This window comes from Trachinotus anak, unplaced genomic scaffold (genome assembly GCF_046630095.1).
Source record: "Trachinotus anak isolate AG129_WGS33_773 ecotype Australia unplaced genomic scaffold, CSIRO_AGI_Tana_v1 ptg000023l, whole genome shotgun sequence".
Taxonomy (NCBI): Eukaryota; Metazoa; Chordata; class Actinopteri; order Carangiformes; family Carangidae; genus Trachinotus; species Trachinotus anak.
The window spans coordinates 6,381,217-6,409,024 of record NW_027273874.1 but is presented as its reverse complement, the minus strand read 5'-3'; the positions used below and the strand labels follow the sequence as shown (position 1 = coordinate 6,409,024).

General features: G+C 41.1%; 1 protein-coding gene across 2 annotated transcripts; it reads right to left on the bottom strand.

Annotated features, from left to right (window-relative positions):
• Window positions 1–59: 59 nt before the first annotated feature.
• hdac8 (histone deacetylase 8) lies at window positions 60–27,808 on the bottom strand. 2 transcript variants are annotated; one of them, XM_071459461.1, is made up of 12 exons: window positions 27,581–27,808; window positions 27,410–27,462; window positions 26,100–26,230; window positions 24,654–24,795; window positions 24,071–24,183; window positions 23,739–23,816; window positions 23,545–23,653; window positions 22,664–22,836; window positions 21,700–21,794; window positions 9,114–9,219; window positions 2,285–2,330; window positions 2,101–2,242 (listed from the first exon to the last, which is right to left on the bottom strand). In XM_071459461.1, exons 1-11 carry the CDS (start codon window positions 27,692–27,694, stop codon window positions 2,308–2,310), a joined length of 1,137 nt encoding a protein of 378 aa, XP_071315562.1. In that variant the 5' UTR covers window positions 27,695–27,808; the 3' UTR covers window positions 2,101–2,242; window positions 2,285–2,307. The 2 variants fall into 2 exon arrangements, with proteins under 2 accessions (XP_071315561.1, XP_071315562.1); XM_071459460.1 differs by having other exon boundaries at window positions 60–2,330.

The window sequence follows — 27,808 nt, the reverse complement described above, 5'->3', positions numbered from 1 at the left end:
ACCAGCCCACACTGCATAAATCACAGCTTAAAACGCGGCACACACACATGACAACAACATGCTCTCATGTCTTTTATTTCAAACAAACGCTCATGGTATTTTACATCAGACAAATAAACAAAAAAAAACAAAAAAAAATGTCATTCAGTGAAAACAAATGCATAAACATACAAAGAAGAAAACTGTTTACATTACTTTCTTTTCGATTTTCAAACAATATCATGGAATAAACTCTATGCTAAAATATTCCTACACAAGATTTCATAGTGGGGGTTAAAAATTTTGGTCAAATGAGTGTTGAAGTGAAAAGTGTTGTCATACATACAGCATATTTAGAATTAAACACTGGTGGAAGTTAATGTCAAAACTGTTTTGTTTTTTTTTGTTTCAGCAGCAGTTAAAGATGCAAGATAAGGCAGGATCTTCCTTTAGTTCTTCTACTTTTTAAAAATTGTGCAAAAATAAAAAAGTCTACGTAAAAAGAAAAGTCGTATTGATATGTGAATCTTAAAAAGTAACTAATAATGGACTTAATGCCAGATAATGAACATTTATAGTAGTTGCTATGTATAGCAACAGGTCCACTTTCTAACTTTTCTGGAGCTTTTGATCACATCTTGCAGTGGATGGAATTGAAAGCTGGGGAAAACCACAACATGCAGTTGAAAGCACCTGAAAAAGCTAATCTGTGGACTTGAGTTTGGATTTATTTTGTCAAACTGCTGTTTCTTCACTAAACCAGTCAGTACAATCCAATCCAAAAGACTTGATGATGAGCCAATTAGTTTTTGAACCTCTGATGATGCTCACACTGAATCTTCACTTGAGTTTTTTTCCTCAGTGTCAAAATCCCACATGTACCTCAGCTTCGTCGGGAGGATTCGGAGATTTTGGTCACTGTTGAGTCTGATGTGCAGCGGTTAAAGCTACGCAATGTGACTCTGCCACATCACAAACACTAGAAACTGGAGGGATTAAAGGAGGTTTTGCTGTTTTCCGAACTTGGAAATCACCAGATGCACTTTGCATCTATTTTTAGAGCTGTTTGGGAATCTTAACAGCCTATAAAACAGACTGCAATCTTTGCTATCTGACTCTTAAACTTAAAATTAATTCTATTTGTTTCCTTCTTTATTTGTTTGTTTGTGATAGAACAATTGGTGACGATTTCTCGATACGCTTTGCTGTGAACACAACATGGTAAAAGTAGGTAGTGAGGCTTGTACAGTCCATGTGATGGAATAGTTGGGAATGATATACACGGATTGGGGGTGACCTTTGTGGGGAACCTGCGGCAGCCATATTTGTTCACTGACCTGAGATGAATTGATCTTCATCTCTAGTTGTGCCAAACCATTTCAGGACTGCTGTTTCTACCTTAATCCTCCTTAAAGTTAATTTAATCTCTGTTACTGTCCATCTGTGGAAAAAAAAAAAAACCTTTCAACTTTCCCTACATATCTTCCATTTAAAATTCCAAACTCTGTCCAGATGTTTGATTTGCAGATTTCGCCCAGGGGTCACAACAATGTGGCTGAGCAAATCAACTTAAAATCTGTACCCGGCTATTTTCCAAACCTTTCCAGACCGTTTATTTGTAAACTTTCCAAGATTCATGCAGACATATTTTTCAGACCTCATCAGATACTCAAGGTTTTTTTTTTCTTTTTCTTTTTACAAGGATGACGGGGCGTTTGGGGAACAAGGCTGTTTCGCTTTATGTCTGTTTTAGTGCTTATCTGTCCTCGGGGGGTTAAAATCACAGCAGCACCGGGGTGAACGTGAAACCGGACACCTGAAAAATCTGTTTTTTCCATTTAAGTTTAAAAATGTGCAACCGATGCACACAAACGCATCCCTGGATACCAAAACCTCAGGGCGAACCAACTGTAAAATCCTGCTGTAAGTCAGTTTTACATAACCACACTGAACACACCGTAAACTCTCTCATTCACACAAACACTCATAACTTTTCAAAAATAACAAAGGATTAAAAACAGTGAACATTGTACAGCGACCACATTGCCCCTCCCCACCCCCCCCTTATTAAACTGTTTTCCCCTGGAAACACTCGGCTAATGTTTTCCAAAACCTTCCCTCGTTCTCTTTTTCCTGCCTTCATCCCTCCCTCGTTCGCTCCGTGCCTCAGGGCCGAAGGGGTCCACTCCATATTGTCTTCATTAAAGCCGGCGAGCTTCAACCTGGATTGGAAACATGGTGTGTGTGTGTGTGTGTGTGTGTGTGTGTGTGTGTGTGTGTGTGTGTGTGTGTGTGTGTGTGTGTGGAGGAGGTTGAAGCTGCCGGCTCCTAAATCACATTCTTTAAATTCCCTGTAAACAAGAGAAAGAGAGAGAAATGAGAGGTGGTGGGAGAGGGGGTGTGGGGTGTGGGGGGGTGAACACACACACACACACACACAAACAGGGAGGACACAGAAGGGTCAAATACATCACATGAAGTGTGATACAAAACCAGGCTAAATACACATATTAGACAACAAGAAAAACCAAACCAAAGATGGAGGCAGTGTGGAGGAGAAATACACACACACACACACACACACACACACACACACAAAATTGTGCCAATGAAAATGCAAAACAACATCTGGCTGAGGTAAGCCCCGTCGCTCCCGAGGAGATACAAGCATGCAAACAGGGAATCGATATGGAAATGACAACGTTAAGCAACACAGCGAGTTCATTTGCATGAGGACACAGATTGGTTTCCATGTCTGACACACACACACACACACACACACACACAAGCGAGTTGACACAATAGCTGCATTATAAGTCTCGTCGTCGGTTTACTTTATATGTTACGCTGGAAACAAAGCTGCTTTGTTTGTCTGTTGTTATGTTAAATGGCCTGATTGTGAAGAATAAACATGTTGTACACACACACACACACAGTCAGTGGATGAGTAATTGCCCTGACAAACGGAGCCCCTCCACTGACGCAGTGAGGGAGGATGTCCTGTTGGTCGGCCATTGTGGAGCTGTCAGCTGAGTCCTGTCACAGTGACAACAGCAGCAGCTTTATCGAGGACCACACTGGGAAAAATAAGCTGCAATTAATACTTCCATGTGTTTTTCCTCTGGGTCCGGATCACTCTGCCTCCATCTCTCTGTGTGAATCTGGTGTTTTAAAGCTGCACTGGCGGCTTCAACATAAATAAAAAAAATCTTTAAATCTGCAGAAAAGAGGCGACGTCTGTTTGATAACTTTGATAAGAGTGGCTTTAGACCTCATAAATGATGACAGAGGTGTAAAAATGTGTGAAATATTTTGCATATTTCTCTTCCTATTCATATTTTTTTTACTACTTTTTCATTTGTACAATAAACTTTTCTAATAATTATTCAGTATTTTCTCTCTATGTTGTGGTTAATTGTCGTCCCTCAGTGTGTAAAATGCTTCTTCGTGCTGTGTTATTTTCCCTGTGGGAAATCTACGAGAGATTACACTGTTTACTGCAGGTTTAAAGGATATGAGCAACTAATTCTGTAATTCATTGTCATTTTTATTTACACAGACTGGCTTGCACATCTGGATGCATGACGTGATTTGGTTTGGTTTGGTTTGAAGAAGTCACGCTTGTGCTGAAACGTCAGGTTATGGAATAAAGTCACTTCTGAATAACTGGTATTCTGCTTGTTTGTTGTCTGTCTGATGAATTTATTATGTTTAAACCACACTTACTTCAAGAAACTAGTATTTACATATTTATAATGTGAAAAAAGTTCAGTCAATCTGTCGCCGGGTAGTTTAACTGCCTGAACTTGACATGTACTGGTTAAAAACAATCTACTTAGTTAATAATAGACCAAAGCAGAATTTAAAACAGTGCATTTTCATTGGCTGAGACCAGAAAATATTTCACGTTCATTACAATGGACGCTGGGTCTGAGGGGGTTACACTGTGCAAAGCATCATGATATTTGAGACTTCCCCTTTGCTTCACTACATTATTAAAGTTTGTCCAACACAAATTAATGCAGTGAATATTGAAAATCATGCATCAAGCATCTATACGTCATGTATACACTTTAAAGACCTTTTTCTTCCTACTGCGACAGCAGGAAAAGTCAAAAATCATGATGTGAGCTAAAAACAGGAAGCAGGAGAAAAGAGGAAGAGCTGTCACAAGTAGGAAAACTGCTCACAGGGCATTTACCTTTCAGTATTGCAATGATGAGTAAATGATGAAAATCTCAACTCTCTTCCTACACATGAGCACCACAGCTACATCCATCTCCCGCTCTTACTTGATAATCCTTGATAATCAATTAACTACAGAAGTAATTTGTGAGGGAAAATGCTGATCAATAATTGTTTTCGTTTCTCAAATGTGAGGATTTTCTGCTTTTCTGTGTTTTATATCATTGTAAATTAATCATTTTGGTTGGTTGTTTTTTTTTTGTTTTTTTTTCTGACACTAAAGGATTAATCTAGAAATACTGACAGAGACAGAAACAGTTGGAGACCAACTCTTCTTCTTCCTTTTTTCTCCGTCAGCTCTGTATCTGTATCCATCCCTCTGCTTCTCTTCGCTTTCCAGATGTAAACGGTAAATTCCACTAAAGTGACGAGCGACCATGGGGGCCTCTGATATTTACTACCTGCAAACATTAATCTATCAGAACAGCTGTGGTTATTGTACTCTGTGTGTGTGTGTGTGTGTGTGTGAGAGTGAAACCATCTCGTCAGCACAGGGAAGAATTAACGAGCAAGTGCAGCAGGATGTAAAGATGCTGCAATTTTTCCCTGCTGACAAGCAAAGATAATATAAGACACAGTCACATCGAAAGGCTGGCAGACACAGACACACACACACACACACACACACACTCGCAGCCCCTGGGGAAATCATGCTCCCAGAGTCTTGTAAACACAGACCTGTGAACACACAAACAGTCAGACAGCTGCTGTCGCCTCTGACAATCACCTAATAAAAATCACATCTTAATAAATACAGAAGCGTAACAGGCCTGAGTGTGTGTGAATGAGGGAGAAACAACAGGAAAGACTGAGTAATCCCCTCAACAGCATTTCAAAATACATAAAACACATCACTGTGCCTGATATGTCTTCATTGTCTCAGTGTTTTTAATGTTGGTTGCCCTGGGTCTAATGTGTTTATTCTGCCCCGTGTTTACTGTAAATCTAGTGTCTGTTGACCTTCATTATACACACTGACGAGGTAGTGTGTTATTTTTTAGCCACGTTAGTGCTGCAGCTCTAGAGAGACGATGATGTCCGACACTTTCTCTTCACCAGATTAAAACTGCAATCCATCCAACACCTGCCAAGATATTTGACTCATGAAACGCACAAAATACACCTGAGGGTAAAGAGAGCATCAGCCATCTTTGTCTTTACAATAAAAAAGGGTATAACGGCGCTACGTCTTCAGGGCAGATTGAATGCTGTGGCGAGTCGCTATTGGAAAGTGACAAGCCGGGGCGGGGCCAGCTTGTTAGCATGCTAACTTCTGTAGAAGAAAAGACATGATTGAGACGAGCTAACATTTGCATTGCTTTCTGTGAGTAAAAGAAAGAAGTTTGATGCTGAACGAGCAACTTTTACAAATGGTAAATAAACAGCTGTTAATGCTAATGTTATCTATGTAGCAACAGCAAAACCTACAAAATAGCCCCTTTAACTAAAGTCTAGTTTAGATTGATCCAAGTTCAGTTCCTTTTTATATATATATATATCCTGCCTACTAAGATCTAAGAGGAGCAAAGTCACTTCTCTGTTTTCATTCATTGAACATTTTTACTGTATGCCTGCCTTGCAACATTTCCTGTTGGTATAAAATGGTATTTCCTCATAGAAGAGTGGGCTGTGAGCACATATCGTCTCTCATGAATGTGTATCAATAGTTTAACATATGGGTTAAAGACACAACACATGAACTGAACTCGAAAGAAAAAAGAAAGAAAGGAGTTTGGGGATTACCACTTTAAGATTCAAATCTTTACAGCCCAGCCGTGGCAGCAGACAGAGCAGATGTGGGCACGCGCACACACACACACACACACACACACACACACACACACACACACACAAACATACAAACTCACACTGCCCAGTTTCTCAGGGAAACCAATGTTTATAAGCAGCACAGCACTTCCAAAACCAGAGAAACACTTATCCACCCCAATGATGTCATGTGGATATGTTTGCCTAGAGGTGTGTGTGTGTGTGTGTCTGTTACAGTGTATATTCTGTGTCCGTGTGTGTGTGTGTGCATTCGTTAACAGACATGTAGATCTTTCTTTAATCACAGTCAAGCAGACACACACACACACACACTCGGTCCAGTATTTAGAATAGCAACAGGCTCGTTTCTTGTTGAGGTTGTGGTGTCTTGCTTGTTGTATGGCTGAAGTTGTTTGTGACAGAACTAATTTTGTGAAAAGCGGTTTCTGACTTGACGGAGAGCAGACGTTGGCAGAAGAGACAGAGGCACTTAAAAGAAAAAGAAAGAGACAGGACACAAAGCAGACGTGACAAGTTTGAAACCGGGACTCAAACGTCAGTGGAAGAAGGAGAAGAAAGAAAAGAGAAGTGGAAAAAAATGGGTAAAAATATGGAGTATCTTGTTCCATTTTTTTTTTTTTTTTAACAAATTGTGATAATGAAATATCTCCAAAAATTCAACAACTTTACACACTTAAAACGCCTCATTTTACAATTCTCCTCCCTGAGCGAGCAGCAAAGAAAGAGAACACGAGATCTGATAAACGACAGGAGAGGCAGATGGGACGCAGCAGCCAAACGCAAGTCACCCCCCCCCCCGTTTCTCTCCATCTCTGGCTGGCCTGTGTTTCATTCCTCCTCCCTTTCATTCTCTCCATCCATCCGTTCATCCGTCCGTTCCCTCTGTCGCCCCTAATAAAAGCCGTATGACTGGAAACCGAGCGATACTTTCAGCCCCTCCGGTTGTCATGATTTAATGCGAGCCAACAGACCAACTGAATTTCGGCGAACAAACTCCCGTTCCCCTGATTGGATGCGACCTGGAGTTTTTCAGGATCTAACGCTGTTTGGATGAACCACCCCAAACGTCCAACATGGTTTTTGTCATCCGCTGCTTTGTTTTGAATTCAGCAAATTCTACTTGCTAATTGATGACATGTCGACTCAAACGTGGATAAAATTTGAGAACAACGTTCAACATTTTCCCTCCGTTCGAGCTTTTCATTCACACCGAGCTGCAGTTTTCCACCAAACTCAAACTCCCTCCCCAGTGAGGAAATGTGACAACAACAGTCCCACCTAGTTCAGATACGTACTCAACAAGATCGAGGTTGAAGGATGCATCATCCATCGTGATGGAAACGCCAAGTGCACATGTTTTCAGAGCAGCTGCAGGTGAGAAGCTGCTGTCATGTTGTATAAAACGCAACTACTCATTTGTGCAAGAGGGTGGAATAATACAGTTAATCAGTGTTTGCCTATCATTTCTCACATAATTTGATTCACTGAAGTGTTATGCAGTCTACATTTTTCATCCAATCAGCCGATAGAATTACTGCAGAGAGATTAGCTGCCGGTGGTAGCAACATACACACTGACAGTTGTGTGTATGAAGTGTGTGACCGTGCTGTTTTTTGATGACAGTTCAGACACAGAACAGCTTAAGGTAAGATTGTCCTTAAAGTCTGAGTTAAGTTTTCCACAAAATAACAGTTGCACAAAACACCCTTAAGTCTTCCCCTTAAGGTTTCCTCAGTATTTCTCCTTATCTTAGTCTTATACTTAAGGAATCACTTAAAGTCAGTTAAGATGTTGCACAAAAGACCTGAGGGACCAAATTAAGGAAAAAAAACTAAAGGTACTTCAGACTCTGTCTTAACTGCAACATGGCTGTTTATGGTGATAAATGAAGGAAGAAGAAGATTCCCACGACCAGGAGACGCCCTTCACGATGAGGGTGTGATTGGTCTGAACATCTGGAGAAAAAATGCCAATTGCCTGGATGAAAAAAAAAGACTAAACTATTTCATTGAAGACCTAGAACAGAGCTTTAAGTTTAGAGTAAATAGAGCTGGAAACAACTTTTATGCATTGTTTGATGTTTTTCGAGACAAAGCCAGTTTTGACTTTTGTGGTTTGGCGGAAACTAAATCCCTCTCCATCCTTCGGTGGTGCTTAGATGTGCGACTGTAAAAAAACTCTTAGTTTATCTTACACTTTTCGACATTAAAACATGTTGATGTGATGAGATTTGGGCCTGATTTTATCCCCTTTCGTGTCTCCATGGTCAACAGTGTTTTCAGCACCTTTCAGTCAAACAGTAACACACACTCACATAGGACGGGTAGCTGCTATGTCAAATACAACGCCTCACTAACAGAGGGAAGGGAAGGAGGGTTTCCTTTTGGTCTGTGGTTAACACTTCTACACACCAGCGTCTCAACATTTACGAGACACCAAATCTGATCTCTTTTTCTCTCGAAACCTCGGCTCCGTGCACTTTGATGTTCGAAAAATGAACTCGACTCAGTTGTTTCTGTTGCGGCAATTTCCCGACCCTAACATCCAATAAGTCTCCCGCCGCTCAACTCTTCACCTGAGCTTCACCCTGACGGTGGATCTCTCCTGGGTGCTGCGGGCTGTCAGCGCTGAGACCAAAGGCCCGAGTGCTTTAGGGCTTAACCACAGCGCTGCAGACACACTCACACTCACACTCATGGATGGATGTACAAACATAAAGGAATATATAGAAAGAGAAAGAATACCACGTGTTGAGACCCAGGCTCAGACCAAAGAGGGTTGTGGGTAAAAGAGCAGGGTTGACAGTATATTCACACACACACACACAAGACAATGTTCAGAGTCACAGGGAGGGGAAAAAAAAAAAAAGTCATACTTTCATCCCACACAGAGACGTATAGGAGCAAGATCAGAACATGAAACCACACATGAAAAGAGCCATGCAGAGACAAAAGAGCTTTAGGTGAGAGAGGGTTCACACACACACACACACACACACACACACACACACACACCTGTTTACCCACCACACCCTCAACCACCAACCACTAACAGAAGCACCTGTTTTTCCACCCAAACACAAACACATCGCACACACACACCTTTGATGGTGCTGATGACCTGGTCCAGGTGTTTGGTGTCGTTGCGGTCTGGTCGACAGCTCGGGCTGATCTCCAGCGAGTAGTCGGGTCCGTATTCTGTGAAAAACTAACACACAAACACACACACACAGATGACATTATGACAATCATTATGACAAATGTAGATTTACTGATTTTAAAATGACGTTTCTTTTCTCTTTCTCTCCGTCAGAGTCAAACTTTAATCCCTCACATCTGCACACAGTCGCCGCAGCCGAGTGCCAAAAGTACATTTTCTCCTCTTTCTCTCTTTTTTTAAAGAATGCAGCTGCTTTCCTGGAAAAATTCGGGCTCCGTTTGGACTTTGAAGAACTGGACAGGGAATCTGACTGGTGATGAATATTTTCACTGGGATCAGTTCTTTAAAAAGAGGACATACATCCAAAACGGTGAAACATCAAAGACTACCTTTGAAATATTGAGCTACAACCTTTTTTTTTTCCTTTCCTTAACCAACATAGTGGATATCCTCATTCTCTTGTTACTTCTATAGATGTATTTACCCCTATTGTGCATATTATGAATTCATTTATTTAAATATTAGGAGAGGCAGTAGTTGTAAAAGTAGTTTTCTCCTCTCTTTAACTAAAATAGATTTGCCATTGCCATCCTACCCTTACCTGAACCCAGCCATGTTAGCACAGAGCTGCTAAATGCTAACATCAGTAAGCTAACATGCAGATATAATATTCACCATGTTCATCTTGATGGGAATGTCCCTAGTTCTGCAGGTATTCAGTCAAAGTATTGGACAAATTTCAAATTTCAGCCTGATGCTGGTGCTAGATGAAAAGTTAAGGGATCATCAAAGTCATTACAGCTCATCCTGAGGGGAACATGTCTGCACCAAATTTTAAGGTAATCCATCCACAAATATGAGACACATGATGGTGCTTCAGGAAAGGTCAGGAAATCACCAAACTCCTTAGGATTCATCATCTGGGGACCATGAACGTATGTGCAAAGTTTCATGGTAGTTTGTACAATATTTGTTGAGATATTCTGGTCTTACTTGACATAAGTCAGGGTCAGACCAACATTGCCATCTCAAGAGCCGAAAAAGTTAAGGGATCATCAAAGTCATTGCAGTTCATCCTCAGGGGAACATAAATATCTGTACCAAATTTGAAGGTAATCCTTCAAATAGTTGTTGAGACATTTCACAGTAAACCACAAATATGAGACTCATGATGGTGCTTCAGGAAAGGTCAGGAGATCACCAAACTCAATAGGATTCTTCATCTGGGAAGCACGAACATCTGTGCAAAATTTCATAGCAGTCCCTCTAATATTTGTTGAGATATTCTGGTCTTTCTTCACTAAAGTGGGGAAAGAACAAAACTGCCATCTCAAGAGCCAAAACACACACACAAAAAAAAAAAATTAAATAAGGGTTTTGAGATGGACACGTGTTCCTTGCATTTCCTGAACTGAGTTGCATTAACACAAACAAATGTATAAAACAGTCTCATCTAGTTCATGTACAGAAAGAAAGCATAATGCAGAACACAGAGAAGGAGCCATAAATTGCTCAAACGTCCACTGAGACAGACAGGGCTTCACCAACATGAACAAAAATAAGGGTCTGGGATGATTTCAACAAATACCAAAGGCTCCTGGCATTTCACGCAGTCGGACCAATTCCATGAAAACAAAAGCAGCCAACACACACACACAAAAAAAAGAAAAACAGGTGGAAATCCAGAGAGTGGGTTCAACCAGAAGTTAAAAACAGAGCACGTCAGTTGAAAAAATGCATTTCCAGGGAATTCGTCGGGCCGTGACTCAGTGCCATGAGAGCAAAACAAACTCAGAGGCCAGGTTTGACCACAAGTGCGTCAGTCCATTTGCAGCGACTGTTGTGAAAGCCTTGGACTCTGAAGACTCAGCAGAACACACAAAGCAAGCCAAGGTGACTGAGGCCTTAAACAAAAGACCCATATTCCTCCATGCATACCACACATAAATGTACAAAAAGCTCTTCTTTCATATGAGATGATCAGTGTTTGTCAGTTTAAAATCACCTGTTCTGAAACTGTATTGAAAAACCAAGCATTAAAGTTCATTCTTTACTTTGGAATCAAAAAGAATTTTTGACTCAAGTTCCACTTACTTGCTTTTTTCTGCGCTTTCAACCACAAGAGTTAAGAGGGTGATTGCCTTAAGGACTGAGGCGGCTGGATGTTGTTCAGATCATAAAACCATGAAACAAATCTGTGATTTTGGAATATGAAAACAAAAATGACCTGAAATGAGTATTTCCATTATTGATTTATAGGTTGATTATTTTTTCAGTCTTCAGATTTCAACCACAAGTCCAAAACCCAAAATGATTTACAAGAAAATGGAGAAAATCACTGGCTTCCTGATGAATCAACAATTTGTTTCACCATTTAAACTGATATTGATCGTCTCATCTGGCTCAGAGTAATGACAGCAAACCGCACGAGTCTTCCCCAAAAATATCAATCTGTTCCTTTAAGTTGGCGAACTGATTCACTCAACATGCTGTAATGATTTCTACTCTGATGCCACGGTTATTTTAATGACGGGGATATCTTGTTTTGGATTGAAAGTCTTTAGCAGATTAGACGGGTGTCATTAGAGACGACTTCAGAAGGTGTGTTGGCAACACACATAGGCCTGAGCAGATGTACACACACAACTGAGCCAAGCCAACCAGCAGTAGGAGTACACTTACTTACACTGTTTACTTCAGAGACAAAGACTACTTTGTCTTTGTTTAATAGCCCTGTGTGTCTGATTGTGTGAGTCAGAGAGAGAGAATTTATCCTAGTGTGTGTAGTAGATTTGTCCCGAGCCAATCCAAAGGCTCAGTATCAGCACCAACACTAATAATTACTAGCAAAGCAGGATAAAAAACCTTCAGCTAGCAGCCTCTCATTTTCAGCCGGTGCTGCGCGTCACTTTTTCACCAGTTATTGGGTGTCAGTGAGCAGCAGAGCGACAGGTGACCCTTTAGGATGATCAAAGAGTAGAGACGCACCACTGCATTCGGCACCATCTGTAAGGGTTTCCCTGCGCTAGAAGGGCATATAGCAGTGGTCGAGGTGAGAAATCACCACGGACCAAGAGTTGGGTGTCGCACTGAGACAGGTGGCATCTGATTTTTCTCCATGTGGATATGTTTATGAGACAAGCTGAGATCCGGTGACCGTGGGGTCATCTGGCAGGAACGACAGATACAGTAGGGCGTCGTCTGCATAGCAGTGATATGAGATGCTATGCAAGTGGATAACATCACATAAATAATTTAAGATTACACACTTTATGTAGAAGCTCATAAAAAAATAAGGTGTGAGATTAAGCAGTTGTGTTATTTCAGTGTTTTAGATACAAAGGCTATTACATAAACATTTAAGTAACGTTAATGTCAGTATCACATCAGACTCAATATTGAAGGACTGAAATTGGGGCCAAACACTTGATTGGAACATCCCTTGCCTGTGGTAAATGTAGACGGTGTGAGTGCGTCCATACATGTGTGTGTTTGTGTGAATTTCCATGGGTATTTGCGTACAAAGGTAAGGCCTTGTTTTAATATATGTGTGTGTTTGTCTGTTTCCAATTAACTCAGATGAGTTCTGTCTCTTACCTCTGGTCTCAACTGAGCTCAACATGAGAGTAGTTGCTTAACACACATACACATGCACACCCACAGTGTATTCCCATGAACCCAGTGCTCTGTCTCCTGCTGACCAGCAACACACAGACACACACACACACACAGACACACACAGACACACACACACAAATCATACTCGTAGTCTCCTGCTGCCTGCTTGTTTGGCTTGGATGACCATGGGGAGAAGAGAGAGAGGAAGCGAAAAAGAGAGAGGCACAGACAGTCCTTAAAGAAAGACTAATTTTTCTATAATATCTGCATAGAAATTCTATCTTATTCCTCATACTTCGGAAACTACAGACAGCTGCAGACTGAGAAAAGAAGGAAAAGAGTGACACTGCAAAGCAAGGACATGAAATAGAGAAAACAACGCATGATAAATGAGAGATTTTTGGTGCACGGACCAGTGACGCAGAACATCTACATCACCTGGACAAGGTCAAGAGACAGAAAATACCCACCGACTGGCTCCAGTGTCTCTGGCAGAGACGCACAGGGAGACAAATAATGAAAGGTCCCAGCTTATTTACCGTGGTCCTTAACATGGACCCTCTGCTCATCACTCACTGTCCGTATGAGTTTGTTTCTATGGGAAACACTGGCCTTGACCCAGAGAAAGCTGCATGTGCGTGGATCTGTGTGCACAAATCATCTTTACTTGTTGATGATTTTACATCAGCAGCAAAATGTAGGATTTATACACACTAACAGTATATATGCTTATCATTATTTGATTGTATAAGTGTATTGTTTTGTACTGTTTGTACAGACTCATTAAAGTGAGAAATGGCATCAGTACTAATTAATGCTACAGTAGCACAACTTGTACTTGAATAGCCATAGGACTAATAGCAGAAACGTATTAGTAGTTAGCATAGTAACAGCAGTTATAGCCATGATAACAATTATATTATAGTATGCATTGTTCAGTTTTATAGCACACAGTATAATTAATGGAGGCAGCAATAGTAAAAATTGTTGTGTAGTTGTAATTATAGTAGTAAGCAGGAGTTCTAGTAGTAGTAATAGAATAGTAATAGTACTAACAGTGAGAATGGAAGTCGCATCAGTAGTGGTGATTGTGTACAAAATAATAATAGTAGTAGTAAAATAAGTCAACACATAGCAGTATAGTAGAATAGTAACACTAGTAATAATGGAAGTAATAATAATAGTATTTGTAGTATTATTCATAATATATGTACATCCATTCATGTCAGGTACATGTGTATTTCTCTATGTATGTGTTTATTCAAATGTGTGAGTTGTAAGACAAAATGTACATTTTAAAAAAAAGTCTGAGTGTGTGTTCATGTGCGTGCGTCAGTCTGTGGATAGTAGTGTGTGTGTGTGTGTGTGTGTGTTTGTGTGTGTGTGTGTGTGTGTGCACGTATGTTTGTTTTTACAGCGATCAGCAGGATCTCCAGCTATGAAGGACGCCGAGCTGCACAGCGGAGGGGAAAACGTCTCGGAAAACAAATGGACTGCGTCTGCTATCAAGCTGCTATCTAATAAATGTTTTCAACAAGGAGAGAAAAACGGCCCGATGCCCAAAGTCGCAGTCACATAACGCACGTACACCTCTCTCTCTGCTCGTGCACTCTCTCACCCTCCCTACCTTTTCATCGTTCCATCTTTTCTTGCCTCATCTGTCAGTTTCCCTTTAAAGGCAGGGTACCCCACAAATAGTGTTTGTATGTTTTTGAAATGTTGGGAAAGCTGAATGGAAGCCCAGGAGATTAGATTCAAGCTCAATGCACCACAATGAGAAACATATTAGTTTCCCATGTGGCTCTAATTAACCTATTATTACTGTTCCAACTTTGTAGCCTGGTGTTAATGTTTGTATGTTTGCTTTGTTAAATAGTATGAATGATTTCCTTGCTGATTCATGCTCTAAACATCCTGTAAAAATATTTGAATGGTAAGTAGCCAGTGGTCACTCTTTAACATTTTCCTGCAGTGATACAGATTTTGTGTGAAGCTCTGCCAGTGGTTCCCACCTTTTTTTGTCTGATGGACCCCAACAGTCCAATCAGATGAACTTAAAGCTGTGCATTTTAACAATCCTTCCATTACTTTCAGCTTGTTAGTTAACTAGTTTTCATACACTCTCAACTAATTTAGGTTGATGGGAGGTTCATTACAAATACAGCATCCGCATTGCATCAATTTGCATTCTCCTTAACACATAATGTGGCTCCATTTTATAATGAAATCATTATTTTATGTTGACTTAATTGAGTTTAGTTGTCCTTTGACCTGTATTCCCCCCGGCAACTCCTGCTGATTAGGAATCACAGCTGTACTCTATTATAAACATTACATCCAAATTTCCCCTATGTAAGATTTGCTTTAAAGGAGCTAACTGTAAGTTTCGCTATTACTGCAAAGCCAACAGCTGTTTACTTACCAATCTAGAAAAAAAAAGTTGAATTCATCCTCAAACAAGCAATGGAAAGCAATATTCTTGTTTTGCTTCTATTTGTATCACTTACTTTTATTCTATTGAAGTTAGCATGCTAACCAGCTAGCCCTAGCCCAGTTGGATTGTTTAATCCCTTTCTGATACCGAGTCACTGTAGTGTCCAGTCTACCCTGAAGAAGCAACACTGCTCAGAGGGCATTATAACAGACAGCTGAAACTCTTGACAAGACTTGTAAGTAAACATCTGTTAATGCTAACGTTGGCTATGTACCAACAACAAAACGTACAAATATCTCCTTTAAGGATTTGAAGAGCAAAACAAGCTTCTTTCCATTCTGAACATGTTATCAATACATCAAGCTCATGACTTGCAGTTTTCTAAAACAATAAGTCATATAAAGCATCTTCCAATGAAAATGCTTTTACAGTCTGTGAATATACAGTGGGGTCCAAAAGTCAATAACATGAAGGATCCCACTGCATATTAAATATACATTTTATATGCATTAGTGACTAAATGTGTCACTAATGCAAAAGTAGATTGTGCCTTGTTTCATAGGTGACCTTGGTTATAACTGAGAATTGAAAGAAATGAATTTGTAAAAAATAGTTTAAAAAAAAATTAGTATTACAAAATACGGGGCCAGAGGGTTTATAAAAACATCTTGCCTAATAGGAAAATTAAAATGAAGATAACAAAGTGAATGATGGTTCCAACCTTTAGGATCAAGCCTGTCCATGAACTTGAAACACAAACACATTGAAAGATAATTGCAGTGCAGGCACGACTCCCTGAAGGGAAATAGAACAGGAAACCAAGTCTTTCAGCTCATTGTTGGAACATCCCAACATTCACCAACCACTTTCCCTGGCACAGTCCTCTGTCAAATATCCTACAGCAGAGGAATTTTGAATAGAAGAGAATGAGAACAATTCTAATAAGCAGCTTTTTCACAGAACATTTTTCTGTGCCATGTTGTAAATAGACAAGTTTCCCCAGGCCTTAACACACACGCTCTACTCTGGGGATGTTTCCGGTGATTGAGCCCGTGACTTTGGGAGCCGACACATCCCTGACGGCAGCGAGGGGCAGGACAGGAAGTGGCTGCAGACAGGAAAAGAGGAAGCAAAGAGGCGGGATGCTTCCCCGCTGCCAATCTGGGACCAGAGACGTCCTCCCTTCCTGTGTGACTCTGAGACAGACACACATTTGTATTTACTTCTCTTGGGTTAACAAGAGACAAGAGCAATTCAAGCAAGATGTTGGGCAATGTGGGCGCATTTTGGCAGCGGCTGATCAGTTTATGTGTTCTAGCTGTTGCAAGATCTTGCCAGGGTCCTTTAATTTATTATCATATTTATATTTATAACAACCCCCAAACTGGGAGTTGGTATTGGCAAGTTTGAGGGTTGTTATCAGTATAAATTTAATGTCAAATTAAAGGACCCTGCACTCCCAGAGTTTAAGCTTTGAAACCTATGAACGAGCTCAGTCACATGTTACAGGCCTTTCTCCATCTTAATTTAGTGTTATTTGTTGATGTTTCCTATCCAGGAAAGAAGAAAATACTTTAAATATTAAAATGTAAAAAGCAACCAAAAGCCTCTTGAAGCCTCTTATTTAACAATTCTGTGGTCACAGGAATGGAGGGTTTGCAGATGCATCACAAATCTGTTAGCTGCTCCCTCTGGTTTAGTTTAATTTTGTTGATCCTTCATAAAAATAATGGTTTTGCCAGATGGTAGTTTATTTTATTTCTGTTTGACAGTTGGCCTACCCTCAGTGCTGATGGATATCCAAGAGAAGGTTCTCATTGATGAGCTATAAGTTCCCAGAAATCTGTTCTCCACGTCCTTACACAAGACAACAACAACATATTTTCACAGGAGTGTGTTTTTACATTTATTCCTGTTTACTATAAAAGTTGCTGATATAGGAAATTAAGTCTTTTGAAGTGCTAAAATCAGTTTAGGTAGCCCTGGATTAGGGTTGGTCTTATTAGCATTTTATCCAATGATCGACTTTTAAAATCAGATTTATTGTTTATTTCAGTTCGGCTTTAAACAATTTCAAGTAAAATGATTATATAACAGGTAAAAAGAGTGACATTAACTAAACTTTGGTTCTCAAAAAGGAAGAGATAAAAGAGGGATTTACTCTGTAAATCAAGAAAATCCAGGTGGCAGTTTCCATTTAAGACTATTTTTGGCATATATAGTATGTGCTTTATGGGCACATTGGAGACAGGAAAAAGAAAAGTGACAGACAGAGGGGAAGGTGCAGTATGTTACTAAGGATATGCACTGGATTCACACCAGCAGCATTGTGAGTACATGGTATGTGTGTTTTCCCACTGAGGCAGGAGGGCGGCCGCAGGAAGTTTGGATCTGTGGTTTGTTTTTATCAAACCACAGCAAGGCTGAAAGGAACTCAGCTGCTGGGAAATGACTGAAAACAGAATTGAAGGAGGGGTTTGGGCTGGTGCAGGTTGAATTATTAAGGAAGGCAGATGGACAGCTCTGACTGTTTACCAAACACTTTGCTATTAAACATCACAACTGCATGACTAACTGTCTATTATCTGCACAAGCTTATTTTATGTTATCACAAATTCTGACTAGCCACGGTCATAAAACACATTAAACTTTGTTAGCTCATTAACATTTGCCCTGTTGGCATTTTAACAAGCTAACTTAACACTTATTGTTAGCTTAGAAAGGGGGCAGTAAAATATTTTTTCTCTCCCAACCACCACTAATAATCATGATTTAAATTCTTTATTACTAGCAGTTTTGTTAATATGCGAACATTAAGTATGTACTATTTGGAGTGTTAGCTTATTAGCATGTGAACAATTAGCATTTATAGAAGCTAATACTTAAAATGCTTTGAATGTTTCTCATGAATATGGGTACATTAGCATTTTAACATGCTAATGTTTAGAATGTAACATTTTTCTATGTTAGTTCATTAATGTACGTGCAGTTAGCATGTTGACAAATAAACTTTTAGCATGTAGCATTTAGCATGTTGTGTTAGCTTGCTAACTATCCTCTCATGGCTGTTGCATGACTAACAATCCAAACTAAATTGAGTTTTAAATTCACAGAACTTTTTCTGATTAAGAATAACAGAGTGGGTCAATCTATTTAAGTGTTGAATGGAACAAAATGATGACGTTAATCCTAAAAGGAAACAACAGATATCGGCCAATGTTTAGATGTCAGAGACAGGAGGAGGATTCAGAAAAGTATTATTGATACAATCACACTAAGATATCCTTCTCTTGTCAACCATAACATCACCTTTCAAACCAAGATGACAATACATCCCCTTCAAATTTTCTTTATGACATTTGAAGGAATGTAATGAAACAATAAGCTGCATTCGGACATTGAATGTTGGTCAAGTAATTAGCTACACAAGTACGATGAATTATTTTCTTTTCAAAGGCAAAGTAGGTTATTAAGACAATCCGCAGCCTGTCCAATCAGAGACACTAACTAACCTTTGACCTCAGCTATTCTTAGCAGACCTCATATTGTTGCAGACTGATTCACATGAAGATTGGCTTCACTGGTCTGCACAATGGGGGGTCAAACATGTATCAGCTAACCACTAACACACAATACAAGTCAACGGGGAGGGTTAACGACTCTGGACCTGGCAGCTTGATTCCTAATTCAAACTACAAAAGGCACTTTCACTGTGTTTTTATAAGATATTGCAGTATAATAAGTGTGACGGACGAAGGGCCATTGTGTGGGTTATCTGCAGTGTAATATTTTGTCTGGTAATCAGTGAATATTACAGCACTATTGTTGATGTGACTGGCCAACTCTGACTGATGATTGTGTTTTTAAGACTACTATTTTTAGCCTTTTAGCCAAGTACATGCCAAAAATTGTATATTGACTAAGAAAAAAAAAAGAGTGTGTGTTTTTGAGTTAATTAAAAATAAACTCTTTAACAAAATATTTTCAACAGAATTAAGCCAAAACAAATTTGTTTGGATTGAAATCAGTGAACTTGAGCAGATAAAACAAACCAAAGCTTTTTGAAGTGCCTGTTTTTGGATGTCCGAAACAACGCGAAGCATCATTTATTATTTCAGACTGACGGACATTTGTCAGTTATGGACATGTTTGAAATGCAGCAGCAGAGTGAAAACAAATACAAATTTATTTTATTTCTAGTTGAGTCTTCCTGACTGACACTTCGCCCCAACTTTATCATGAAACTGAAAGACAAAAAAATGTTATAAAACAGGCCAGTGCATTATCTGACTTTGATGAATGTGTGTATTCATGTGGTTTTGTCTAAAGTTGAGCACAAGGGTGGACACACACACACACACACACACACACACACACACACACACACACACACACACACACACACACACACACACAGAGAGGGGTACAAAGGTAGTTTTTGTTCCCTGTGTCGCTGGAACTTCAGCTTTGCTTGGTCATCATGGATAAATGCCCCTCTTATCGAGCACAACGGGCACAGAAAGAGCCACAAAGACAAAGACACACACACACACACACACACACACACACACACACACACACATCTGTATAAAGTTGTGTAGTAGCTATGACTTCAGTAGAAAGTTACCTTCCAACTAATACCTGCTAAATTGGAAAAAGAAGCAAATAAGAACTTCAATATTGAAGCTGGGGAAAGCCAGTCTAGTGTTTGTTTCTTCCATATTTGATTTGAGAGGAAAGTGTGTGTGTGTGTGTGTGTGTGTGTGTGTGTGTGTGTGTGTATCCTTGTCTTCATCATCTGGGGCAGCTGCCCACACTGATAGTTGCTTTGTTTTCAGTGAGTGCTCCTTAATGAGGTCAAAGGCTATTTAGGGCCACTGGACGCTGACGAGGAGAAACAAGAGGTACCTTCATCACACACACACACACACACACACACACACACACACACACACACACACACACACACACACACACACACACACACACACACACACACACACACACACACACAGCTATTCATTACATTTGACCAAGACAAGGTCCAAAAATCAGCTGCTGGAGAAAGAGACTCTTTGTGTGTGTGTGAATGTAGGAGCAAGAAAGACAGATGGGTCTACTGATTTCTATTTGGAGAGAGGATGAGTCTATTTGATTTACCAGTCACATGGTCACATGTCCTCTCTTTCACAAACATAAATCACTGGGGCTTTTTCTCTCCTTGCTAAATTAAAACCAATAGGTGTTTTGTTTACACGCACGCTATGACCTAATTACAGCGAATAACCAGATTAAGTTCCAGTGAAGGTTGTTGACACGGTTCGCAATCGTCTGATTTCTGCATGGTCTAAATGTTGTGTTTGATAATCCTGTTAATGGAGGCATCTTAATCGCATCACAAAAGAAGAGGAAGCAAGCGAAGCGACTAATCTTTTATTTATTTTCACGATGTATCTATGTAGGTTTTTTTTGGTGCATATTCAAAATGTACAAAAAATAGGACAAAGTCAAAAACTATCCACAACATCGTCTGGCAAAAATCACCAAACACATAAGTTAAAGAGAAAGACCGAGTTGTGATTTCAGCTGTATTTACTTACGATCACTTGGAGAGAAGGTCGGAAGCAACACATATCTTTCTTTATTCGTCTCTCACACAGAGCACAGCCTCCGTCTGGATCCACAATAGTTCAGCCTTTATTTAACTCAACTCCCAACACGTAAGTTTTCAAGATATTGCGTTCACAAGGCAAGAGTCACATATTTTGTGAGGTCGCCTTGACCTTTGACCTTTAGCCACCAAAATCGAATCAGTCTGTCCTTGAGTTCAGGTGAACATTTTTACCAAATTTGTAGAAATTCCCTTGAGGCCTTACGGAGATAACGCGTTCACAAGGCTAAAAACCACGTTTTGTGAGGTCACCATGACCTTGACCTTTGGCCTTCAACCATCCAAATCTAATCAGTTCCTCCAAGAGTCCAAGTGGACATTTGTGCCAAATGTTAAGGCGATACTGAGGTATCATGTCCACGAGAGCGGGATGGAGGAACGTACGTAGGGACGGACGGACAACCTGAAAACAATAAGCCTCCAGGTCGGGCTGCCGCCGGCGTGGAGGCATGAAAAAGATTCACCTCTGTGCCAGATAAGACGCAGAGAGAGGAGCCTGTGTTGGACGAGGCCGACAGAGAGGAATTGTCAACACTACTACCCTTCTCTTTCCACATACACACAGTGTGACTCACCTGGAGACAAACCCCTTTATTGAGAGGCAGGCGGCCATCTTTGATTAGCCGGAGTGACTCAGCAGACAGTGAACACAAGGGGGTGTGTTTGCGTTTTAATGTGTGTGTGTGTGTGTGTGTGTGGCTTTTTTGTGTGCGACAGTGCAGTGAATGAGCGCATTTGTGCTCATGTGGGAATATGTAAATGTGTGTGTGTGTGTGTGTGTGTGTGTGTGTGTGTGTCGTGGTACCTCGTGGTCGGGTATCTCGGAGGAGAGAGTCTTTCCCAGCACCGCCGCCGTCAGGTAAGTCCAACAGCGAGCCGTGTTTGCCAGGTTATAACCTCCTGGTGATAGAGAGGGAGGAACGTTAAGACCAGGGCCAGGATTATTATTATGTGGTCACATGCTGCATGTACGTGTGCGTCAGATTATTGATGGTTCCTGAAAATCCAAACCTCCAGAAATTCATCTGACCACAGCTAAATACTGCTAAATAATCGGTTTATTCTAAATTGAACTGTTTTCTTATAATAAATAAGGTCACACAGGAAGACAAATGAACAGGAGCACTGCAAGTCAAGACAAAACCTGAACTGAAAAAATGAATAGAAGGAAAAAAAGAGCTGAAAAGTGTCAGTGTGGACTTTTCTAACACAAAAGTTAGAAAAGTTATCAGCTCTCGCTCTCACACAGTGATGAACAGAAAGGGTGAAGGAGGAAGAGGATAGACTCGAGTGATATCAAGAGAATGACAAGACCCGAGAAAGAGAGGAGGATGTAACGGAGATAAAGTATGTAGGACAGAGAGAGAGCGAGAGAAAGGAAGAGAGGTGGGATTGTAGTGGAGTAAAATGGCTTCATTGTGTTGTATAATTAGTAGCTATCATCTGGCCAAGGGCTGAGGGGTCTGGAACAGAGCACGGTGTGTGTGCGCGTCTTTGTGTGTGTGTGTGTACTGTATGTGTGTCTGTAATTGTGCACAAGTGAGTAAATCACTGAGATCCAAAGCAGAGGAGGTGGTGCATTATCAACTTTTCATTAGGATTTAATACACCGAGCGCCCATGCATGTATGCTAATGTGCAAGAACACACCGACACACAATTCACACATGCACACACATATATGGACACACATCTGCATACACACACACACACACACAAAGAAATAAACCAAACATCAGCTAGAATAATAAACGCACACATGAGGCGTACCTCCTCCCAGCAGCAGTGTAGGTAGCTGCCACTGCAGGACATACTGCAGGCACTTGCCCACCCCCACTGGGGTCATGTTAAAGGAGCACATGGGGTCGCCCGCCATGGTGTCGGCGCCCAGCTGCATCACCATCGCCTCCGGGTTGAACTGCGCCCGCACTTCCTGCATCACGCTGCGAGACAAGAGAGCAGGGACACCGTTAGCCACCGGTGGACCAATCGGGAGTCAGGATGTTTGTAGATTGCTCACTATGGAGGGAAATGGGGGGTGAATATTGCTAATTGTTGGCATCTAGTTGTGTTTATGTATGTGCACGCACATGTACTGCACGCAAGGATGTGTATGAATCAGGACAATACAGGTATATATATCAACTTGTACATATGTCCCAAGCTAAAGTATACAGTATGCATGCTTGTATATTGTTTTCACTTGCACAGTACTTCATTTTATAGATTGGTACAACAAGATTTAATGAAAAAATGTTCACAAACACGTTGTGGGGTTTTCTGGGCAACTTCCTTTCAAACAGAACATTGACACTTTCAGCAGCTTTACATGTTTGAGTGTTGAGTCTGAGAGAATCCTTCTCGTAGGAGGGAATTCCCTGCTGAAGTGTCCTTGAGCAAAACCATGAGGAACTGCACCAGCTCTAAGGCGAGTGCTCTGTAACTGACCCCAACCTCTGACTTTGGGGGAGGGAAGGCGGGGGGGTGGTTCAGGAGAGGGGAGGAAAAACAGAATTTTTCCACAGGGGTCCTTGAGGAAAACATTTCTTAAAAGTTGCCCCTGAGCTGCACAGGGAATTCCAGATATTTCACTGTGTGTTTGTGTGTGTGTGTGTGTGTGTGTGTGTGTGTGTGTGTGTGTGTGTGTGTACCTGGTAAAAATCTGGTAGTATCTGTCGTCCTTGATGCCGTCCTCCAGCGGGACATTCACGGCGTACCACCGGCCTTTACCCAGCCCCGTATCACACAGGTCACCTGTACCTAAACGTGCACACACTTACGTTAGACTGTGTCTTACACAATACAGGTGAAACATGTTGTGTCCTAAACATCTGCGAGCACAGACCTGGGAAGAATCCGGGGGAGAACTTGTGCAGAGAGACGGTCATGACTTTGGATGTGAAGCTGAAGGCGTCTTCCACACCTGCAGAGAGGAAGAGGAGGAGGAGGAGGAGGAGGAGGAGGACAGATCCTTATGTCAGAGCGAAAAAGAAAAATGTGTGATACCTTCACTACAAATGCTCTGGGGAGCTACGAGTTTTCAGCAACTCACTGAACAGAATTTCAGCCTGATAACTTAAAAGGAGAAGAAGCTTATTTCTGATTAAACACTCCCTGGGGACCAGACTTTACGATTTTAGTTGTCTGCTCTGTGGAGTTTGTTGATGGTGCGCGTACCATCTCCGTGATGCAGGTCAACGTCCACGTAGAGGACGCGCTCGTATTTCTCTCTCAGTTTGAGGATTCCCAACACGGCGTCGTTCACATAACAGAAACCGGAGGCCTCATCCCTGAAGGAGAGAGAGAGAGAATGAGAGAGAGAGACAGAGAAGTCTGGTTAAACAAACACGAGAGGATAAATATCCAGGAAAACTGTTCAAGTCTGTTTTTATTTAGTTACAGTCCAAGTTTAACTTTCTCCAACAAATTCAAGCTCCTCAGACTTGTATGGTTTAAACATGGTGCTGAGATGCAGATGAATAACAGCTAATGTATACACTACATCTCTGGCCCTGTTCACACCTGGTATTCACATCTGTCTCCAGTGATCCAATCACAAGTGGACAGCTCGAAGTTCAGGTGTGACCAAAGTGCAGCGTGAACATGAATGTGTCCTGGCCACAGTCTCATTAGTCCCAACAGTTTCATCATGAACTGAAAACATTTGACTATATCAAATGGATAAAACTTTATTTCTCTGTAGAGCAGCGCATTGATTGGCTCGGGCCCCTCCGCGCCCCGCTGTCTGTGTCTTTCTTACTTCTTGGCGTGATGCCACCCCCCTGCCCAGTTGATGGCCACTTCACACTTTTGGTCCTGCAGACACTGGGCTGCGGTCAGTGTGGCGCCACCTACTGCTGCAGCATAGTCAAATATCCCCTCCACCACTGGACAGTCGTAACCTGGAGAAACACAAGGGGGGGGGGCATCACATGATGTCAAATGCCTGTTTTTATTTACCGGAGAGACCGTTTTTTCGTTTACACTGACGTTAGAATTTTATTTCCACATTTGAACATTTCCTAACACATAAATAAACGGGAACATCAATCATGTCATCAAGAAAACTCCAGAGGAAAATCCATTTATTCCTGCTTGATTTTCTGTGAAACATTTGGCCTTTGATGGAAACTTTTTTTTTTTTTTTTCTGCACAGTCAGCACTTCTCAAGGCCGACTCAGGCCCTCACGGAGGAGGTTAAAGAAACCTGATGGGACAAACGAGACAAAGGAGGAGTCAGAGAAAAAGGGGGAAAGGGCAGAGATGAGGGAGGAGAGTGGATGTGATCGATGGAAAACAATGGAGTGGCGTTAGATGAATTATGGAGAGGCTGGAAATAGAGAGAGAGAGAGACAGAGAGAGAGGGAGGGGGGCTTTAATCCAGGAAAAGGTGGAGCCTTTTGCCTTTTGTAGCAAGACAGAGGGATGGAGCCGAGAGAGAGAAAGAGGTGTGCGGAATACAAAAGGAGGAAGAGGACAGGATGAGGGATGAGTCGAGGATACAAAGAAGAGCAAGGTTGGAGGAAAGGAGGGAGAGGAGAGGAAGAGATAGGGAGTGAGTCAAGAAAATAAAAACAACTTGCAGATTATTCCAAAGTTGGAAATGTGAACCTTGGAGGAGGGTGGACTTAGAGCTGGGGAGCCATCCAGGACCAACAAACCACAGTGGGATTTTTTTTTTTTTTTTTTTTTTTTTCAGTGGGGGCTCAGTTGGGATCAGGAAACACAGATTTTATTAAATGTTTTGCTGGATGCTAAAAGTGCAGCAGTCATATACAGGTCATATTTGTCATTGGTGTTTTTAAATCCAGTGTTACACTGCCCTCTGCTGACAAGAAACACACACTGCATACGAAGTCTAATTCTACTTCCTCATCCCTCTCTCCATTTCCATCTCTCCATTTCCTGTTTATGCCTCATTTATTTTATCTAATCTACAATGAACACCTGTCCAACATTTCCATATTTTAATTTCCTGTCTTCCCATTATCTCATTTTATTGTCCTATTCATCCGTGTTTTATTGTCCTAGTTCGGTTTTTATGGTAAAGCCACATCACTTGTATGAACAGTGCAATATAAATAAAGTTTATTATTTATTTATTCATAAAACAAAGGGCTGGGTAGGTCGATTTTTAATTGACCCATGGGCAGAATTACCAGATTCTGATGTTAAATGTTTAGAAGTTGTTCGTGGCATCTCTCACCCAGGCCATAGTCGACTGACTGGGGGTCATCGTTGTCTCCGTCCTGGCTGATTTTATGAAGATGCTCCAGGTAGGAGTCTGTGTGGAACTTGGCCATTTCCTCTATGGTGGCTACATGAGGCTTCACGATGCTGAAGAAAAGACACACACACAAAAAAAAGAAGACGATATTAATGTCAATGTTGATTCTCCAATAACGTGCTGAAGCGCAGCGGCAGAGAAACTCGTTTCCTGACTGGTTTATTCAGTGAGAGGTCAAATCAAATAGCGTGTGTGAGAATAAAGGCACGGACGACTACAGGTGATTCATGGGTGTTTGTGACCTGGTGACCGGTGATTTTAGTCACTTGTAGATCAGAGACGACCAAGGGTGTATAATAAAAAAGCCGACTGCACAGAAACTGCTGTGCCGACATAAAATAAGTCAATGGAATAAATGCTACATTGTGGGAGTGGAAATTAATAGTATATGGAGGAGAAAATAAAATCATACATGCTTTTAATTTGAAGGGGAAAATGCATCACAGAAATTATTTTAAAATACAAAACCACTATGTTCCAATACAACACACACCTGCAGGTTTCTGCATATGTAATACATGACCAAGACATTTCATTTGTCACGTATGATAAAGAAAAGCATCAAAACTGCGGATTCTTGGCTTGAAAACGACTGAAAGGACTTAACGATTATTAAAAATAGTTCCCACTTAATTGTTTCTCAACTGACAAAGATCCGTCCAGAAAATTGTTTTGGATGTAGCCAACAATATAGACTCTGAGTGCGAACCTCCGTCAGTTTGATCGAAGCCTGAGAGTCTGTCAGAGAAGACTGAACACATAAAATCACAAAAAAAAAAAAAACACACACTCAAATGACTGACGGTAAAAAAGTAAGAGGAATGGAAGTGACCACTGAGGGGTGTTTTATAATGGAGGGCAACTGGAACCAAGTCATCTCTGGACTGATCTCAGCTACTTTAACGAGCTCACATGCTTTCACCACATACACTTCAGTTAACTTCAACAGACACCTCAGCTCCTTTCAGTTAAAACGCGTTAAAATAAAATGAATCTGCAGCTTATTTCTGATAATTGATTAATCATTTCAGTCATTTTTCAAGCAAAAACATCAAAAACATGTGCTTCTCGGCTTCTCAGATGTGAGAATTTGCTCTTACCTGATGGTGAACTTAATATTTTTTGGTTTTTGGACAGCTGGTTGAAGAAAACAAGACATTTAATGCTGTCACCTGGTGCAGCATTTGTGTGGGAAAACACAAACACAAACAACAACAACAACAACTCACCTCATATGTTGGAGCAGCCCATAGGCTTCTATCAGTGAGTGGACCATACTCGCCTAGAGATGGTAAAAAAAAAGATAGAGAGCAAATGTGACTAAACAGCGTCTGGTGGAAGAGAGACAGGTGTAAACAGGTAACTAGCTTCGACAACCCTCCTCATTCAATCACACTCACCCGGTTCGGCACTTTGGACAAAGTGTCGCAGGTCTGGATGTAGTCCGAGCTGTAAACGTAGGCGACTCTCCGTGTACCACAGCTGTCATCGTCGCTGTCTCCGCTGCGACTCATTTACGACGGCGAAAACCTACAATGTTTGACTGAAGCCGAAGCTAAAACAAATCCACGGCGACGCTGCTCAGCTCTGTTCTGGTGTTACACCGTCAACAGTCCCCCTCCCCCCCT

Coding starts and splice junctions, on each gene's coding strand:
- hdac8 (XM_071459460.1), bottom strand. CDS start 27,694: ATGAGTCGCAGCGGAGACAGCGACGATGACAGCTGTGGTACACGGAGA. Junction 26,231..27,409: donor GGGCTGCTCCAACATATGAG/GTGAGTTGTTGT, acceptor TCTTTTCTTCAG/CATCGTGAAGCCTCATGTAG. Junction 23,817..24,070: donor TGACCTGCATCACGGAGATG/GTACGCGCACCA, acceptor TCCTCTCTGCAG/GTGTGGAAGACGCCTTCAGC.